Below are 18993 nucleotides of genomic sequence, written 5' to 3'. Positions count from 1 at the left end.
AAATTAACCTATTCCAAAAATGTAGCTACAACATTGTTTGACACATATTGCGAGCTTTTGTTTGGAATTTGCAAGTTGCATTCCCGTCAATGTCATAACTTAGTAAATTAAGTCTAGAGAAAAAGGTCATTTGCAAAAAGGAACATAAGACATATTAGTATTTTGAATCATTGAGTTTATTTTCTGCCAGATTTCCATAGAGGTCTGATTTACCAGTCTCAGTGCAACCCCCCCCCTCCCCACACACACACTTCACCCCAGTTCCTGTAGTAACAAGTTACATTTTCTTATTTTCAGAAATAAACACATGCTTTACAGACAAGACTGTCAGGTTTTCACCCATTATGTATATAAATCAACTCTAGTATTTTTTTTTTTTTATGGGAGATGTAATGCTCTTACATCTCCCATTTAAAATAAATGCTATGTAATACAAACTTCTAATTATTAATAATTAATATTATGTAGCTCTCGATTTGTGACTAGTAAATAACTTAACAGGCTTTCTTATTGTTTCTTTGAAATTAATTTGATAATTTTTCTGAAATTCCTCTTGTCTTTGGGGTTGTGATGGGTTGGGATGCGATGGGTGAAGCTAAAGGTCACTCTCCCCATAGAGGGCAGTGGAGAAGGCGCTGTAATCCAGAGATCCTGGGACCCCGTCAGGTCCCTTGTACAGGGGCATCTTGGAGATGCAGTACTCGGCCTGTTCTGGAGGCAGCTCTCTACGCAGCTCTTCCGGCATAATGAATGGCTTTGGAAAGGAGACAACATAGAACATATCAGTCTGCCATCAGTCTCAGAACCCTGTTGTTTCTTGCTAGCGGTATAACCACTTATGCTATACTGTGGTGGTCTGGTACATCTGTCCCGGAGAGTTTCGGTTGATCAGTGCTGTAGAGGTCGCTCTGTAGATTACAGCTATCAACACACATATTATGAGCGACCAGTAATTTGAAGGCTATTTACAGTTGCTTTCCTTGAAACAGAACATCATATACTTAGAAGGAAGACAGAGAAAGAGAAATAGATAATGTACATCTGACAGAGAGAGAAAAGGACAGAATGCGTGTGAGTGAACTAAAGCACACAATAAGACAGAAAGAATGAGCAGATGACACAGAGGACAACCGCTTCTTACCTTATCTGAAGCCAGGATCTTAAAGGAGGCGAGGACCTGCTCTGATGTGTCTGAGTCGCCTGTCTCTCTGGTCATAAAATCTACAAAGGACTGAAAGGTCACCTTGTTCGATCCATTAGGATCCACTAGAGTCATGATACGGGCAAACTCAGACTCTCCCTGCACAAACACACACACACACACACAGTATATTAGTTTTATAACTGTATAACAAACTATTTTTCACATGAGAGACTACAGTATAATTATGCACCCTCAATAGATGAAATTAGCTTGGCGTCAGATCTGGTTATGATATCTCATCAAATCGTATGGCCATTGTGTAGTGGCCTGAAAAGCACAGTTGGAATCAGACGATCTTAGATGCTTTTGAAGAAACACTGAATGGCAATAGTGTGACTGTCCTAAAACCACAGCACTAACAGCCCATTATGTACCCTCCTTATAGGGTCAGTTGGACCATGATTAAACGTTTCAAGCTGAAGAGAGTAAAATCAGATAGTATTCATATACAGTTTACGTCCATAACAGTGGGTACATAATGAATACACTTGTGTATTTCACCAAATAATTACACTTCTGTGACAGTCTTACAACACTGTTAAAATATTCTAATGACAGCTCATGTTTGTGTATTTACCAGATCATAGCCCATGGAGATCAGGCAGGCTCGGAAGTCATCTGTCTCCATGCCTCCTTTCTTCTTCTACATGGTGGCAGAAGAGGAGTTGGAGAAGGAGGAGGCAGAAGAGGATGTAGAGGAGGAAGAAAAGGCACAGAACGAAATCGAGGAGAAGGAGATGGAGAGGTGGAGAAAGAGAAATAGTACAGGAGATGGGGGGAAGGTTGAGCATATAGGAGGGATAGGAGCAAAATGGAAGAGTCCACCAGAGTCAATGGGAGGAAAATGGAAGAGTCCACCAGAGTCAATGGGAAGAGAATTGAAGAGTCCATTCAGAGTCAATGGGAAGAGAATAGAAGAGTCCATTCAGAGTCAATGGGAAGTGAATGGAAGAGTCCATTCAGAGTCAATGGGAAGAGAATGGAAAAGTCCATTCAGAGTCAATGGGAAGCGAATAGAAGAGTCCACCAGAGCCAATTGGAGGAAAATGGAAGAGTCCATCCAGAGTCAATGGGAAGAGAATGCAAGAGTCCACCAGAGCCAATTGGAGGAAAATGGAAGAGTCCATCCAGAGTCAATGGGAAGAGAATAGAAGAGTCCATCCAGAGTCAATGGGAAGAGAATAGAAGAGTCCATTCCGAGTCAATGGGAAGAGAATAGAAGAGTCCATCCAGAGTCAATGGGAAGAGAATAGAAGAGTCCATCCAGAGTCAATGGGAAGAGAATGGAAGAGTCCATTCAGAGTCAATGGGAAGAGAATGGAAGAGTCCATCCAGAGTCAATGGGAAGAGAATGGAAGAGTCCATCCAAAGCATGGTTAGAAGTGATGATGAGGAGAGGACGGTGGCTGACACAGAGGAGGGGTGTGAAAATGACAAGAAGAGGAAGAGAGGGCAGGGGACAACCAACAGACAGATAAGAACAACACAAAAACAAGGGATTTGTTTAGTATTTTTGACGAAAGAGGGGATTGACCCTGTGTCTTAAAAGAAAGATATTTGGCCTACACTAAATGACCAAACACAGCTGTGGTTTCACTGTTACACATCTGTTAGCCAGTTAGCCACAACGTTACCACAACCAGCACAGGACGCCTGGCATGCCAGGACGGAGTTAGTATCTAGTAGCAGGAGCTCATAGTTTGGTCAGTACCTGCTTGTTAAGTCTGACGCGAGCCGGACAAATCAGGCAAGCATTAACCTCCTCATAGGGCAGTCTGCCAGACCTGTCCTGCAGCCAGAGGGACAACATCCAGTCAGGAGAACAACAGACAGGTCAGTCAAATTAGCTCAGATGTCATTCTGTCTTTTGCAAGCGTGTCAATGCTGTCATCGTGAGCACAATGTCACAGTGTTAAACACGATGTCACAGTGTTAAGCACAAAGTCACAGTGTTAAGCACAAAGTCACAGTGTTAAGCACAATGTCACAGTGTTAAGCACGAAGTCACAGTGTTAAGTACACAATGTCACAGTGTTAAGCACAAAGTCACAGTGTTAAGCACAAAGTCACAGTGTTAAGCACAATGTCACAGTGTTAAACACAATGTCACAGTGTTAAGCACAATGTCACAGTGTTAAACACAATGTCACAGTGTTAAACACAATGTCACAGTGTTAAGCACACAATGTCACAGTGTTAAGCACAAAGTCACAGTGTTAAGCACACAATGTCACAGTGTTAAGCACACAATGTCACAGTGTTAAGCACAAAGTCACAGTGTTAAGCACAAAGTCACAGTGTTAAGCACACCATGTCACAGTGTTAAGCATGATGTCACAGTGTTAAGATGGAGGGAGGGGGCACGGTACCCTGTCAAAGTGGGTGAAGGACTGGCGGAACTCGTTCATCTGCTGTTGGCTGATGCCCTTGGCGTCACGTGTAAGGATCTGGGTCTCGATCTCGTTCATGGTTCTGGCGATTGTGGTGAGAATCATCTCCCAGCCCACACGGATATGCTATGGGGGGGGTGGGGGGGGGGGTGCCTGAAAATGATTCCATTGCAGAGAAATTCTCCAAAATAAACCTGCCCCCCAAATTATTTTATGTTGTGGAATAATTGCAGTCCTCTGTAGCGGAACTTATTTAACTTAATTTGTTGTTGTGTGTTGTTGTGTAGTTGGGTGTTGTGTCACCTCCATGGTGTAGTTGTGTGTTGTTGTGTAGTTGGGTGTTGTGTCACCTCCATGGTGTAGTTGTGTGTTGTTGTGTAGTTGGGTGTTGTGTCACCTCCATGGTGTAATTGGTGTGCTTGTTGTCGAAGATGAGGCACTCCTGGATGTGTTGATGGTGTTCCTCCAGCTTGTCGATGTTGGACTTGTAGTTGGTGATGACCTGTTCCAGCTGCTTCAACTGACTCATCTGGTCTTCCAGAGGACCTCCAATGTCAGCTGAATTACGTCCGATCTCCTGGAGAAGAGAGTGAAAAAAAGAGACCCGTAATCAACGTTTTTCTTTTTTTAGATATAGTTCTTTATTTTCTAATTCGTTTTTGCCTGTTGGTGAGAGACAGAGACATTGGGGAAAGACGGAAATACATTTGGTCAATGAGCAGGAGGCGGGACTTGAACCTGCCAAACACTGAAGACATGAGAGCCGTTGGCTGCAGAATTACTGCTGTATCCTCCAGTCCAAACTACGGCACTTGAAGACGGCCCCCAGCTGCCTGTGTGTAGATGACTCACCTCCATCCGGGTCTGAATCCATGGGGCGATGATGTTGACCTGGGCAGCAAACTGGCGTCTCAGCTGTTCGTTTGCGAGCTGTCTGGACATCTCCTCCTGGAGAACACTGTCTCTCTGGGGAACCATCTTCTTCACCTGACCAACAAACAATACTTGGGTTAAGTAGAGATTATTTATGTTAGAGACTGTCCATATTACATACTGTATGTCACATGTACAGTCAGAATCTACCGGACTGCTACACACTAAAACAAGTAAAATATTTTTTTGGCCCCCCAGGAGCTCAACACAGGAGATTACAACACACGTAAACGGAGTCCCACGAGATGCCAGTGACTACCTTTTCCCACTGGAGTCCTATCTCAGCTGGGGTGATGTCACTGTAGGGGTTGGGGATGTTCCTGGAGATGCCGTAGCTCTGGGCGATCTTCTGGACCTCTGTGAAGGCGCTCAGGATGGCCTGACGCTCACAGTCTGCTTCCGGGAGCGTGGCCTTGAACTCGTTGTGGGCCGAGATCAGACTCTGGAGGGATGACACACAGGGAAGACCCTGATTGTCTACCAACAGAATATCAGTCTGACAGGATACCGGCTGAATGAAAATAATGTCTGATGGCTTCATTTTCACCGCAACAGTTACACATAATGGAACTCCTGCTTTGAGCAAAAGAGGTATGGTTAAATGCAGGGAGGATTTAGAGAGCTATAAAGGGGAGAGAGAAAGGAGAGTCATACTGTAGAGAGAGATATAGAGGGAACAGTGAGAGTGAGGATGGAAAGATAGAGAGGAGATATAGAGAGGAGAGGAAAAAGACAGGCTAAAAGGAGGATTCAGTTCCCTCACCTGGATCTCCTCCACAGAGTGAACGATGAACATGTCCTGCAGATCCTCCATGGCTCCTTCCATCCAGTTGTTGAAGGGAGCGGACCTCCTGGAGAACTCCAGAAACAGCTGGTCAATGGTCTCCAGAAGCTTGTCCATCCTCTGAGGTACCATAGGCAGTTACCAAGTGTAGGAATTGCAGTTAGCTGATATTATGAATATGATGATCCAGTTGCAGTATGTTTAGGTCTGTGGCAACTGATAATCTGAGTCTGTCTGTCTGTACCTCCAGGTTGTCCCTCCTCTTCTGAGTCAGGGTCCCCAGCTGATCCCACTGGTCACAGATGGCCTGACAACGCTCGTTGATGACTGAGGCAGCATGATATTCCAGCTCACTGCACAATCAAACCAGAGTATAGAATTAGAATGGCTGCCATACACAGAGAGTCTATAGAGGTCAGAGGTTCTATAGAGCTCAGAGGTTCTATAGAGGTCAGAGGTTCTATAGAGCTCAGAGGTTCTGTATAAGTCCTAGTACTAATTCCAATCCTCTAACACAGACAGTAATGTGTGTGTGTGTGTGTGTGTGACAGAGAGCACTGCTGCAGTTCTGCTGACAGATCTCATGTAGTCAAAGGTACCTAGCTGTTGGGTTTATTTCAACTGAAGAGCCCTTTGATTACTTAGTATAAGATATCTAGGCAGACAGAGTCCACATCAGGTCAAATAAAGCTGTAACTATATAACTAGTGACCTCAGTCACATTATCCTTTGTGACACTGGAAAACCCACAGTTTGTTTGAAATTCCCAGGAACAAAGTCCAACTGCCAACATAGAAACACTGATATAGTTCTCAGATCCCAATGAGTCTAAAAGCTCCCCTTCTGCACATCGTCTTATAATTATACCCGCCATCTTAAAAACTAAGCCATCGTCCTGCATACTAAATCTCTGTCTTATAAGCTTACCCGCAGTCTTATAAACTAAACCACCATCTCATAAACTTTCCCGCAGTCTTATAAACTAAACCGCCATGTCATGAATGTACCGGCTGTCTTATAAACTAAGCCATCGTCTTGCATACTTAACCACAGGCTTATAAACATAACCACTGGCTTATAAACATAACCACTGGCTTATAAACATAACCACTGGCTTATAAACATAACCACTGGCTTATAAACATAACCACTGGCTTATAAACATAACCACTGGCTTAGAAACATAACCTCTTTGACAGACAGTAAAGAGAAGCAATAGTGATCATGTCTCTATCAAAGCATGCGCTAAACACCACACACACACACACACACACACACACACCCAGGGTATTGTTCTGTGCATTCAGCTTATCACATTGAGTCACAATAAATGCACAAATATGGGTGCTTGTGAGTGTGTGTGTGTGTAAATGTACAGATACACACACCTCTACGCTTGTGCCAACGAGATCCTCCCATGGTAGCACGTGATGGAAAATGCATTAGAGGTACGTGTTGCTAGTCTCTAGTTAATATTGCAGAAGTAGTGTTGTTATCAGTCAGAGTCAACGCCAACCCCTGTTGATTCCCCTCTACACAACCTGCAGAAACCCCCATCATTTCCTTTTAAATTCAGGCCTCGTTCTGACCTTTAAAATCCGTGTGAAATCCCCCAAAAGTGGTTTAACAAGGTGTAAAGTATGTATTTTTGTTTACTCTGGCTAGGTGACTGTTGACATTAAACATTTCAGTACAAGCGAGTTGTTGACCTGAGCAACCAACAGCATCACAGAGAAAAAAAAATGTTGTTGCCAAGGGCAGCCCTTAGGATGTGGCAGGAGGTTGATTAATGTTATCAGAGTCATTCAACTCTGACCCATTAAGAACGCAGGTTGGCCCAGGCTCCAGAAGAGGCTCACTCCAATAATAGCAGGGTGAAAATATACCAGCCATGGAAGAATTAGATGGGGGGAGGAGGACAGGAGCGCCACCCCATTATTAACCTTCTCCCCCAAACACACACACACACACACATACAGTAACACAATCACAAACAGAAAACACACAAACGCATACACAAACGGACACAAATTACACATGGCACACACAAGCCCAGGTGCAGACACAAGCTCGTATTCACGAACGCATACACACATGTGCGCACGAACACACACACCCACCCAATGATCCGGCGGAGAAACTGAGTTAAGGACAAACCCAAGTGAGCTCCTTGATATTGACTGCAACTGCACACTGTGGTCAGTGCCAAACTGTTGTCAATGCCAAACTGTTGTCAATGCCAAACTGTGGTCAATGCCAAACTGTTGTCAATGCCAAACTGTGGTCAATGCCAAACTGTGGTCAATGCCAAACTGTTGTCAATGCCAAACTGCGGTCAATGCCAAACTGTTGTCAATGCCAAACTGTTGTCAATGCCAAACCTTCAATCACAAGAGGAGCAGATGTTTCCCACATGGTGGATGGAGAATTCTGTGTACAAGTTTCCTAACAGCTTTCAGTAACCTTGCGTAAGACTGTTCAGCCACTAGAGGGCCTCATTGCAGCACAACAAAACTCCCGACTAACTGTTTATCAGTGGACGGGGCAGCAACTAGCTTGACGCTATCCTCGTTAGCCTCGACGGGCTGTTAGCAGACGGCGGTCAGGCTGTGGTTCTTACTTCAGCTCCTGTGCGATGGCTGCTACCTGCTCCACTCTGTCCTGGTGGGCAGCCAGGTCACTCTCAAAGGCCTCGTGTTTTCTCAGTAAAGCCCTCAGCTCCGGCAGAGAGCATGACTCATAGTCCTTACTGCTGAGTACCCTGTCTTTCCCTACACACACAGACACACACACACACATAAACACACACACACATCATTGACCCCTTCACCTGGAGTGAAACGTATGTGTAACATAATTGTAATAATTTTGTCTAGAGGCACATAATGTCAATTTCTGTCTCAATTCATTCAGAAGCCTCTTATATTACATTCTATATTATATTCTATTTAAGTTAAACATTTATGTCCTTATTAACCAAATATTTATCATTTGCTTTGTTGAGGTAGACCAGCCGGTAGGCGTTGCATAGCACTGTGGACTAAACGAATAAACTATAACTTGATTATTAACATCAGTCATTAGGAACATTGTGTTACTGACATTAGGCCGACACCTACAATGTTTTGTCATTATCAACTCATTATCCTTTCTTCTGAGAATGTGTGTGAGGTGCTCAGATATATAGGAATCGACAGTTGGCTTTTTGGAGTAACCATCATATTTTGCGATCTCACCTACAGACCAGGCCTCGTGGCTGGTGGCCTTCATCTGGAACTTCTGTGCAAGGTGGTCCAGACGCTCAAGCCTTCTAATCTCACTCAGCAACCACTCCTCATAACCTTTCTCTGCCTGCTCCAGTCCTGTCCAAGCACTGGTGATGTCCTGCAAACACGTGCGCACACACAAACGCGCACACACACGCACACACACACACGTCACGCTACTTTAACAAGGCAGTGATTTTCGGGGATGGGTTACAGATGATCGAACAGACTGTTTAGTTACACCAGACAACTGGACTGGTCAACTAAGACACATAGGTACTAGGTACATATACAAGTACACATACCATGTGACCAGCAGTTATGGGTTAAACAAATCGAATAGCTGTCATAACCGTTTAAACCGTTACTACGGCTACTAGGGGTGCTAAATCACAAAGAGGCCGTCCTTTTTCTAAAGGACTCCATGCCGCCCGGGGTCTTCTCTGGCTCACAGGGAGGACATTCTGCTTAAGGGACGCTCCCTCCAGGCCCGTCGGACTCACCGACACCATGCGTCCCTCTGAGGGCATGAAGGCGGGCCGGTTGCTGATCCGCAGCTTGGTCTGCAGGGTGTTGAAGTTGATCTCCAGCTGACACTTCTCCTGCACCCTGGGGGGCTTGTGCAGCCTCCTATAGTCTCTGAAGTCCTCCAGTTTGCCGCGCATGGCAGCCAGGCTCGTCTCCGGCGACTTGTCCTCCAGCCAGGGGGTCATTTGGCGGATCCACTCCAGGAGCTGTGGTGATACAGATGTGCGTCAGAACCGTGACACGTCAGGTGTGGACTATGGAAGGGTAAGTCAGGTGAAGTTGAATCCAGACTCTTCTCCTGTGACTTCATCAGCCAGGTGATCGTACACACACACACACACACACACACACACACATCCACCTCGAAAGGTTGCTTGTGGTTAAGTATAACCAGGGTGGTATTCATTTGTTTGGTCACGAGTTGTAACAACTGCTTTGTCACAGTCTTCAACGTGCCTGGAGTTTTATAGCCTATGCAAATAATGTATTAGGATCAGTCATCCGTTGGGGAAATCTATTTAAATAACATCTGCAATGTGGTTGTGGAGAATGTTGTGTTAATCCCGCAGGTGGGTGGTTACCTCGCTGGCCAGCTTCTCGTATTCCTCCATGAGTCTCTCATTCTCCTGGTTGACTCCCAGCACCTTGCAGATGCGGTTGGCTGCCGTCTCGGCCTGCGGGGCACAACATCCGTCATTATTGGTGAAGACAGTACATTTTGCCTTGCCAGTGTGACCGAGCAAACCGAGCTAACCCTAACCCTAGTCAGTGGAGACAAATCCAGTAACATTGGTTGTATCCATAATTAGTGTGAAGAAATTACATTTGTATGTTTTCATCTGAGAATGTGGCAAATAAAGCATGCCCCCCCTAAAATATGTGACATTTACTAGCTTTGTTATACTGAATTATTACTACACACACTAGAGAAAAAACCTTTGGTGCAGAAATGTGTCTACCTGCTCTGCTCCAGCAAAAGCATGATAGAAGCAGGAAACATAGGTCATGATAGCTCTCTCATCAGGCTTGGGAGTGTTGATGATGTCTGGAGTGGAGGGGGCAGAACAGGAAATGGAGATGTTTAGAGGGACAGAGGATCAAAACCAAGACGCCAGTCAAAACCAACAGGTGGCTTTTTGAGAAGGAAGGGAGAGAGAGTGGATGCAGTGGGATGATTAACCCTGAGATGTCGCAGAACAAGAGGGCAGGTGCTAGGTGATGGAATATCCATGACGGGGGAAAAGACAAGCAAAATATGAAGGCACAGCGAGAAACCAAATTAATTCAATGTTTCATTTTAGATGATAGGAGCTAAAAACACCTTAGATATTCACCTTCAGCGCCCAAGCAAAGGTATGATAGAAAGAGGACACATAGGTCATGATGGCCCTGTCATCAGGCTGCAACGTATTAGCTACATCTGGGCAGAGAATACACACACAGTATAACATCATTCATTCAGGAAGAGTTAGCACAGCCGTACAAGCACACATTAGGCTCAATGCTATCAGTAACTGTCACAAATCACATCAATTCTACAAAACAAGCAACCAAGATGGGTTGAGCACCTGAATGACTAGAAAGACAGCGTAAACGATCTAAATCGTATAAACAACTTGGATTGGTTTCGATAATACGATTTTACTTTAAACATGAAGGCAAGCGAACGTCGGTTTTTACCTTCAGCATCCAACATCTTGGGAATGTCCAGGTGTTTCTCCGCCACTTCAAACGCCAGATTCAGATTACCCATAGGGTCGTCCTGCATAGATAATCAGAGATGTTCTCAGCTTTAATTAGGATTAAGATCAACACAACCTGCATGTGATGTCAGCACTCCGCCGTCATAATGACGTCATTCATCAACGTGTCAATCCCCAAGGTAAGTGTAATAAATTGATAAGCTTTCGGGGCTGAAACCCTCTGGCTTGCTAACCCTGACGTTTCCAGCTAGGCGCTCCTTGGAGATTACCACCAGCTGTGACACAAGGTTTACAGAGGCATGCTTCCTGAACACAACACAAGCCTGGGGTTAGTATCAAGTTACTATGGCAATGCCACGAGTAGTACGAAACAAACTACCACCACAATGTGACCTTTGGGAAGACAGTGCAACCCGCTCCGAAATACACTATATAAGACTCATGCAGTGCTTCTCTAAAACCAAAGGTAAAATATCGCTCGGTATAGGCGAAGTCTTGTACGCTGTGATCAGGTAAAGGTAACATGTCACAGTGCCAGTGTTACGGTGTCCAAGCTGTCCCGTTCTGTAATGCCACAAGCCTTTTCCTGTCCATCCATGGTAGAGTTTGAGCTATCTACAGTCCTGTCTAGCCCCATACATATACTATAGTCCCCAGGGTAAAGCCCTAGGGTAAAGTCCCCAGGGTAAAGTCACCAAGGTAAAGTCACCAGGGTAAGGTCCCCAGGGTAAAGCCATCGACACATCTACAGTACAAGGGCAGCTGCAAACCTTAAGTGGATCGGGGTTACAGTGGAAGGCAGATATCCTGGGCTTCCGCTGCTCCTACCCAGGCCAGTGGCTTGAGTGAGCGTGAACAGGTCAAGGCTACGTGTGGCGCTTGGGCCAAGTGATTCTGTCAGGGGCTTACTCTACCCGTCACTGCTTCGGGGGCCTGCGGTGCTTCAGCGCCAAGGCCACATCGCTCTGCATCCAGGGATGTCCTTACAGCCTGTTGCCACTGGCCAGCCTGTCACTAAAAGCAGACAAGTGCAGAGAGCACTGCCGTGAACAACTGTCATGCATAAGCTCCACACTTAAAAGGCCACAGATCAGGATGATCTGGAGAAAAAAAAGGGTCACAAACTAATAGAAATTAAGGTCTGCAAACTGTTAAACCATAGAAGACCCCCCAGCCATATCCACCTATGCGGAGTAACGGTGTGTAGATATATGGGGAAAACCAAGACAGATGCTTGACTTTTATCCACCCGGGGGGGGGGGGGGGGTCTTCCTGAAAGCCGAAATCAATTGTCCAGGCTGGATCAATGTGATCAATTTAGGGGAGAAAGGAGGACAAACGCTCTGTGAGGTTTTCTAACTGGCTGCCATAATGGTGATACTATTAATGTTGCACCAGGGTCATCCAGGGGGCTGACATTTGAAAACCTATTTTAATACCCAACACAGGACCTCTTTCTCCATTTGTCTTCTACACACAGATAGGAGAAATACCTTAAATACTTTAAAGGCTTAATGAGAGAAAGAACATGTTTCTCATCTCAAGAGAGCAAAGAGACGTGTAATTTCACTCACACGTTGACTGTGCCATGAGATGAAACCAAAACGTGGTCTTCTTAAAAGAAAATTACCGTCATTGACAAGATCGGAATTGTAATAAAATACGTCTGTTGGGTTAGTAGGGTAGTTGGAGGCTCCGATACCCATTCAAATCACTTCATCCAAGTCCTGGACCAGCATGCATTGGGCTCAGGCCCATCCAACCAAACAGAGACCTTGTTGAGCTTGGCGTAGTCGATGAGGTCAGGACGATGTCTGTGTATCAAGGCACACAGTGCCAAACCGTCCTTCCAGCTTTAAAGGCAATTGGGGGGGGGGGGGGCATGTTAGATTATCACAGTACCCCAGCAAATCAATAGCCAATCAAAACAACCTGATTTGATGACTTTGCAGTTATCTAAGGTTTAATAAACTTTGACTAACATCTAAATCCTGTTCATTGGTTCATTCAGATGGATTAATGAACAGAATGTTCTGTTGCAAAACCTAATCCAGTTTATGGGCTTCTCCAAGCTGAGATCAATACTGATTGATAGGACTGAAAAGAGGCCTTTACACCTCAGTAAATCAGTTTTCATCAAGACCAATGAATGGCAAAGCAGAGCAGTCTGTTTAAAGCCCGGATCTTTAAGAAAACACGTAAGCATTATTGGATCCGAAATTCTGCTGATGAACAGTAAACATGCAAATCCTTGGGTCGGCTCTGGCAGGCAGGCAGTAAAAATAAGCTAAAATATAAAGCTATCAGAAAGCATTTAGAACAGATACATCAACCACCATTTGCCAGGCTTTGATGAATACAGATAGAGAAAGCATCGCTATAGTTTAAATGATGGCATCTGCGAGTGCCATTTCAATTTTTAGTAAATTTTTATGCTTTATTGATAATGGCTTTAAAGTCAATCATCCCAGTCCTAGACCATTATGGAAAAGATACAGGTGAGACTGTTTTCTGAAAGTCCTGGGCCGGATTCAAAGCCGTCCTCGATCAGTGACTGGACTCACCTGACATGGAAGTTCTGGACATTGACATTTCTGTAGGGGGCCGTCTTTCGCTGGCACCATAGAAGAAGACCTTCCTTGGCGGATGTTTCTGCAGGAGGACATGGTCACATTTATCTGACAGCAGTAGCGACGACCATCGTGGTCTGTCTTCCCGACGCCACGGTTTAATTCCCCCTCGACTTAAGAGACTGGCTGGTTTTCTCTAAGCTCCACGGCCACATAGGAGTCATGCTCTCCTACCTTCCACGGAGATGTCCTGGATGGCGAAGCGCAGGATGATGGTCCAGATCATTCCCAGGGTCATCTTGATGTTGCCGTCCACGATCTCTGCAACACAAACAAATCAGTTGCATGGCACTAATCCGGGCCCCAATCGATCTCTATAACACTAAGCCTAATCAATCACTTTGACACTGAACTTAAACAACCACATTAACACTAACCCTAAACAAAATGAAGACCATCTGGTGCCTTCCCATCGAAGAGTATTATAATACCATGGTTGATTTTGCAATTTGATTGGGAGTTTGAGGACATGGGAAGTTTAACTGAAAGTACAAAAACATTTGTAAATCTTTAGAAAGTGATCATACCTATCTCTGAGAGATTGAAGAAAAAAAGAGAAAATAACTAAAACAATAATAGTTGTTTCACCCATGGCATGATAATTGATATTAACATACATTATGCACGTTGCCATGTTTATGACAACCGTATTTGACTCAGCTTTGGATGGATCCCGAAGCTTGTGTGCCTCACAGAACAATCACAGTGACTTCATTAATAAGTACAACTGATATCATTTAATGCAGAAGTGTCAAACCGGTTCCACAGCGGGCAGAGTGTCTGCAGGTTTTCACTCTCACCTTGTACAGACCTGAGATCACTAATTGGTTAGTTTCTACCCCCACCTGGTTGTTCATGTCTGAACTGGGAACCAATTTAAAGGAGAAAAAAAAAAAACCTGCAGACACTCAGCCCTCCATGGGACCGGTTTGACACCCCTGATTTAATGGCTTGTAGCTCTAACCATTGCTCCCTGACATTAGTTTTTGTGAAAATACAACTTCAGGTAAACGATGGGCGTCACAGAGTAAGTTCCCATTTAATGCTGACTGTGAAAGTCAAATCTGAAAGTAACTAGCGACTAGCTACCTAGTTTGCCGCATTGAATGTCACTTAAACAGGCGTTCAATGTGCCAGCTGTGTTTAAATCACTCAATACCTTCAGCTCCAATTGAGACCAGCTTCACTCCCTTGCTGGTGATGTACTCCAGAGCTTTGTTGACATTGGCAATCTTGTGAAAGCGCATCTTTCCTCTGTCTGGTTTGGGAAGTCTCTCACCTGTGGCACAGGGTCAATAAAATAACACGCTATTTGTGCAATTCTTCATTAATTGGTTTAGGTGAACAAAATCTCTCTGGCATGGTATATAGAGAAATCTACACGTTAATGTATTGAGATATTGGTCACCTCTGACCTTATGTGATTCTACAGGCTAAATAAGTGGGTGCCAATAGCCTCACACACACACATACCCACAAACACAGAAATAAAGATGTACCAGAAATGACTTCGAGAAGAAGCATGAGTTTCAGGCCATTCCTGAAGTCCTCTTCGATATTCTCAATCCCAGTCCCAGTCTTCCTCAGGTGGGAGTTGCACCAAGCCGTAAAGGTCTTTGAAGGAACACATCATCAACACTACAAGAGTTGACGTAGTTTATAGTATTCTGCTTTCACTCATTTTTAGTGTATTGTCAGAGATAAACTAAACAAGGATAGTATGGGTTTTTCTCATTTTAATTGACAACCTGGTCAAAGGCTTTACATTTCAAGAGAACACAAGACAACACACAGCCATGTTAAGAATGTAAAAAAATAATAATATTATAAAGAGACTAACCAATGCTAAACTGATAATAAACATCACTACACTAAATACAACAATACTAGTTTACAGATACAGTAGGATTGATAGATCCAGCTGGTGCATTGACCAGAAAGCAGCTTGGTGACTTTATTTTCAAAAGAGGTATTTAAGGGTTTAACGTTTAAGGGTCTTTTGTCATTTGCTGTAGTCGTTAATGACAGCGAACTGAAACGAATGATGACCAAAGGAAATATAGACTTCAGGACTGACCAGACTGAGATTTCTGTTGGAACACTGCTGGAGTAGAAACCGGCAATATAATGCTGACAGCTGCAGTGAATAGTCTTATACAGTTCATCTAAGCCTGTAATCATAAAGTGCTTCAGAGGTGAAGTCCCAAGTAGGATCCGACGGTAATATTCATTGTGAAGAAAAAGGAAAATACCATCCCAGAGTAGCCGTCATGCTGGCTTTGTTGCTTTGCTGAGTATAGACTAAGACGTGGCTCCAAAGGACTCTGAGGCTTTCTGACTGGGTTGAAGAAGTAGTCCGTGAAAGGTACTCAACATAAACTGAATGACATCGTATGACAATTTCAGTTAATATTGATTGTGAATGGAGGGGGACATGATATTTCCTAGGTTCCAAATTACACCACACACCTTATACTGAATAGCACATTACCAGTAGGGCCCTATGTTGGGATACAAGCCTAAACTTCGCCTGCAGAAGACCATCTGGTGCCTTCCCATCGAAGAGTATTATAATACCATGGTTGAATTTACTAAACTATAAACAAAGTACTAGAACCCTGAGCCTGAAAAACAATAAGCTTGTGAAAGGGCCACTTGATCTCTAAAGTTGAGCTCCTCTTAACACACCTGCTCGCTGTGTTTAATGTTATTCAGTCTCTGCCAGGACATTAGATGAGAAACCTTGACATTAACAAAGAGTTGCTATTTCTGTCTATTAAAGGGCAATTTCACTTGTTTTACAACTTGGTATTAGGTGGTTGCTCACCCTCAAAGGAATCTGTGGAAAACTTTAAATTAATGAATTACAAACTTACGCTAACTAGACGAATTAAAAGCTTATTAGATGTGTCAAATATAGTTATTTAACGAAAGGTTTGACACAGAGACTCAAAAGTGTTCAATAGCAACATCATGATGTTTTGTGGACCAGTCAAACTGTACACAAAACATATTGTAAGGAGAAGAGCAGTGCAGACTCTATAATGTTTAATATGTTCCATGAAAAGCTAGACATCTAGACACTCTAGCGAGTCACAAGCTAGCTAACATTACCTTTTACGAATTAGAAACTGTCTCCTCCCTCCAGCTGCTACAATGTGTACAAGTGATTTATTAGAGCTCTACCGCAGAAAAAAACAAGCTGACAGTCAAACAGACTGATATCATTTTGGGGCAGTATATTTTAAACTTTATGAAACAAAAATGTTTAGTGGGATATAATTAGCCAGTTAACTACTTATGTCATTAACTGGAAGCATCCTTTGAACCCTCATGCCGCCGCTCATATCTTTACAATACACATCTGTTAACGGAGTGTTTTCACACTGCAGTGATCCGTGGGGAGTGAAGCAAAAGTGTCCTATGTTACATTGGGTGGGTGATGGTCCACAATTTAGATTTTTACCTTTTAACACTGTAAATAAAACATACAGCAATGCAAATGTGGCAACAAGTGTTGTTAATCCAAATGAAACCATTATAGTGTGAAATGTGTTGCGCTTCCTCATAAACTACTTTCAGTGTCAGAGACCATCTAAGATCAACAACAACAAATCACCACCATGTATAATAGTCAAATTCTGTTGCTGTGGTGGACAATTCTAAATATTGTAGCACGGCCCATTCGCTTGACAGGTCCTTCAGTTCATTGATAGATTCCATTTTATGAAATGTTGCCCGGTCCGGGCACAAAGATATTTTGGCCCCTTTTCCAGTGTCAGCTTGTGTGGCCCAAATGACCAAATGCCACGAAACTTGATCATGGAAAAACACACATGTAAATGAACCAGGTTAGTTTTTATTAATACAGAGCACACTCAACCCTCCCAACTGAGGACCAAGGACATTGTCTGATCCAACTGCAGCTATCCCTCCCGTGCTGCAGTTATAATTAGCCCCAAAAGCGTCCATTCTGTCCTGCTTCGGCCGGAGGACATCACACCATCCTGCGCTAGGAGACATCTGTTGACAGTTCCCATACCACGCTCTTCAAAGGAATGGCACAGGGGGAGCTGGAGGGAGGCATACTGCTATTCTGCCTGGCATGTGAGCTATTGTTGGCTTGATATCCATGGCTGCGGTCGGTCACAACTTCACCCGACTCCCACAATGTAGCCTGATTTAGATTTTTAGACAAGACATTTCCAGTTGTAGCCCAATTAGAGAGCTATTATGTAAAATAAAATGTGTTGTTTGTTTTAAGTAGTATGACTGTCCACAATGGCCCCCAGTTGTTGGGCTGTAGTAATTCAAACCGTCATAATGTGTCTTGTGTTATGATGCACATCAGTCGACATTCATAGAGATAAATTATGATGATTATAATGAATAAGGAAGGATCTAGTATGTTTCTTATTGAACATGCAGTCTTTCCCAGTAACTTACCTCACCTGACTTGAGTGAACCTTTGCAAATCGTAATTGTGTAAACATTAATTCAAATGAAGTTTATTACTCAAGTGTCCAACCTTTCTCTGTTGTTTCTCCCAGGCCGGGTCTAGGAGCAGGTCTCTGTCCCATTCATCTTCCTGGATGGTGTAGTCATTATTCGACGGCTCCTGCGTCTGTATCATGTAGCCGTTGCTATACTCTACCGACATATGCATCTGGCTCGGCATCATCTGGCTCATCATCCTGAAGCTTTTGAACAACACCAGACTACAGGACAACTGAAAGGGACTGTACACAGGACAACACCGTTGTGTGTGGACGAGCTCCGGACGATCGGATCGGATGTCGACACGATGGCAGGAGGAGGTGGTTTGTGTGGGAGTTGGGAGTTAAAGAGAGCTGAGATGTCTATCAATCCGTGTCTGTCCGCCCAATCTGCCCCTGTCACTCTATTTCGCTCTGTCTCTCTCTATTTCTCTCCCCTCCCTTTCTTCCTGTCTCTCTTTTTCTCTTTTTCTTGCCTTCTGTCTCCCTCATCTCTGTCTCCCCCTTTCCTTGGACTGGCGGGCAGAGAATGCCTAGCAATCACAGTGAGGTTTTATTAACTTAGGGACCACTAATAATAATACTGATGTAGATACTGTACGATGTTTATATACGAATTTTAAATATTATTTTACTTACGACTTAACATTTCCAGTGAGGTCTAAATTTCCTTATTGATGAAGTTGTAGTCTTAACGTGTAATTGCCCTTCGGTGATTGGCACAGGTTGAATGTAGTTCATGACACATCCATAAAAAAGTTTTCCCCATTTATTACAGAATTTACAATAAACTACATATCCAATAAGTTGGATTTAATGTACAAATGCAATGAGGTGTATTCTCTAATGTTCTAGTAAGAATAAATAAACATCATTTTCTCTGCCACTTGTGGTAGGCAACTAGGTTCAGCGCAGGCCCAATAAGAGATTGTATTTGAAAATCAAAATGATCGAATAACTTAATTACATATGTAGCCATTGTCACTGCAGCTACGAAACGGATTCAGAAGAGTAGGATATGACGGTTTCTTCAAAGGCATACTCTTTATAAATATCTAA

At 43.7% G+C, this 18993-nt stretch overlaps 1 protein-coding gene across 2 annotated transcripts; it reads right to left on the bottom strand.

Annotated features, from left to right (window-relative positions):
• Positions 1 to 186: 186 nt before the first annotated feature.
• Positions 187 to 18357, bottom strand: LOC106024331 (alpha-actinin-2). 2 transcript variants are annotated; one of them, XM_029120512.2, is made up of 21 exons: positions 17967 to 18348; positions 14938 to 15052; positions 14598 to 14717; positions 13613 to 13699; positions 13373 to 13460; positions 12583 to 12661; positions 10786 to 10867; positions 10065 to 10150; positions 9687 to 9779; positions 9081 to 9311; positions 8548 to 8695; positions 7932 to 8082; positions 5556 to 5664; positions 5291 to 5431; positions 4787 to 4969; positions 4447 to 4581; positions 3992 to 4171; positions 3574 to 3720; positions 1782 to 1847; positions 1142 to 1300; positions 187 to 754 (listed from the first exon to the last, which is right to left on the bottom strand). In XM_029120512.2, the coding sequence occupies exons 1-21, from the start codon at positions 18129 to 18131 to the stop codon at positions 596 to 598; spliced, it is 2724 nt and encodes a 907-aa protein (XP_028976345.2). In that variant the 5' UTR covers positions 18132 to 18348; the 3' UTR covers positions 187 to 595. The 2 variants fall into 2 exon arrangements, with proteins under 2 accessions (XP_028976345.2, XP_028976346.2); XM_029120513.2 differs by lacking the exons at positions 187 to 754; positions 1142 to 1300; positions 1782 to 1847 and adding exons at positions 1857 to 2610; positions 2916 to 2993 and having other exon boundaries at positions 17967 to 18357.
• Between the last annotated feature and the right edge of the window lie 636 nt (positions 18358 to 18993).

This window comes from Esox lucius, chromosome 6 (genome assembly GCF_011004845.1).
Source record: "Esox lucius isolate fEsoLuc1 chromosome 6, fEsoLuc1.pri, whole genome shotgun sequence".
Classification (NCBI taxonomy): domain Eukaryota; kingdom Metazoa; phylum Chordata; class Actinopteri; order Esociformes; family Esocidae; genus Esox; species Esox lucius.
This window is presented reverse-complemented; position numbering and strand designations above follow the sequence as displayed.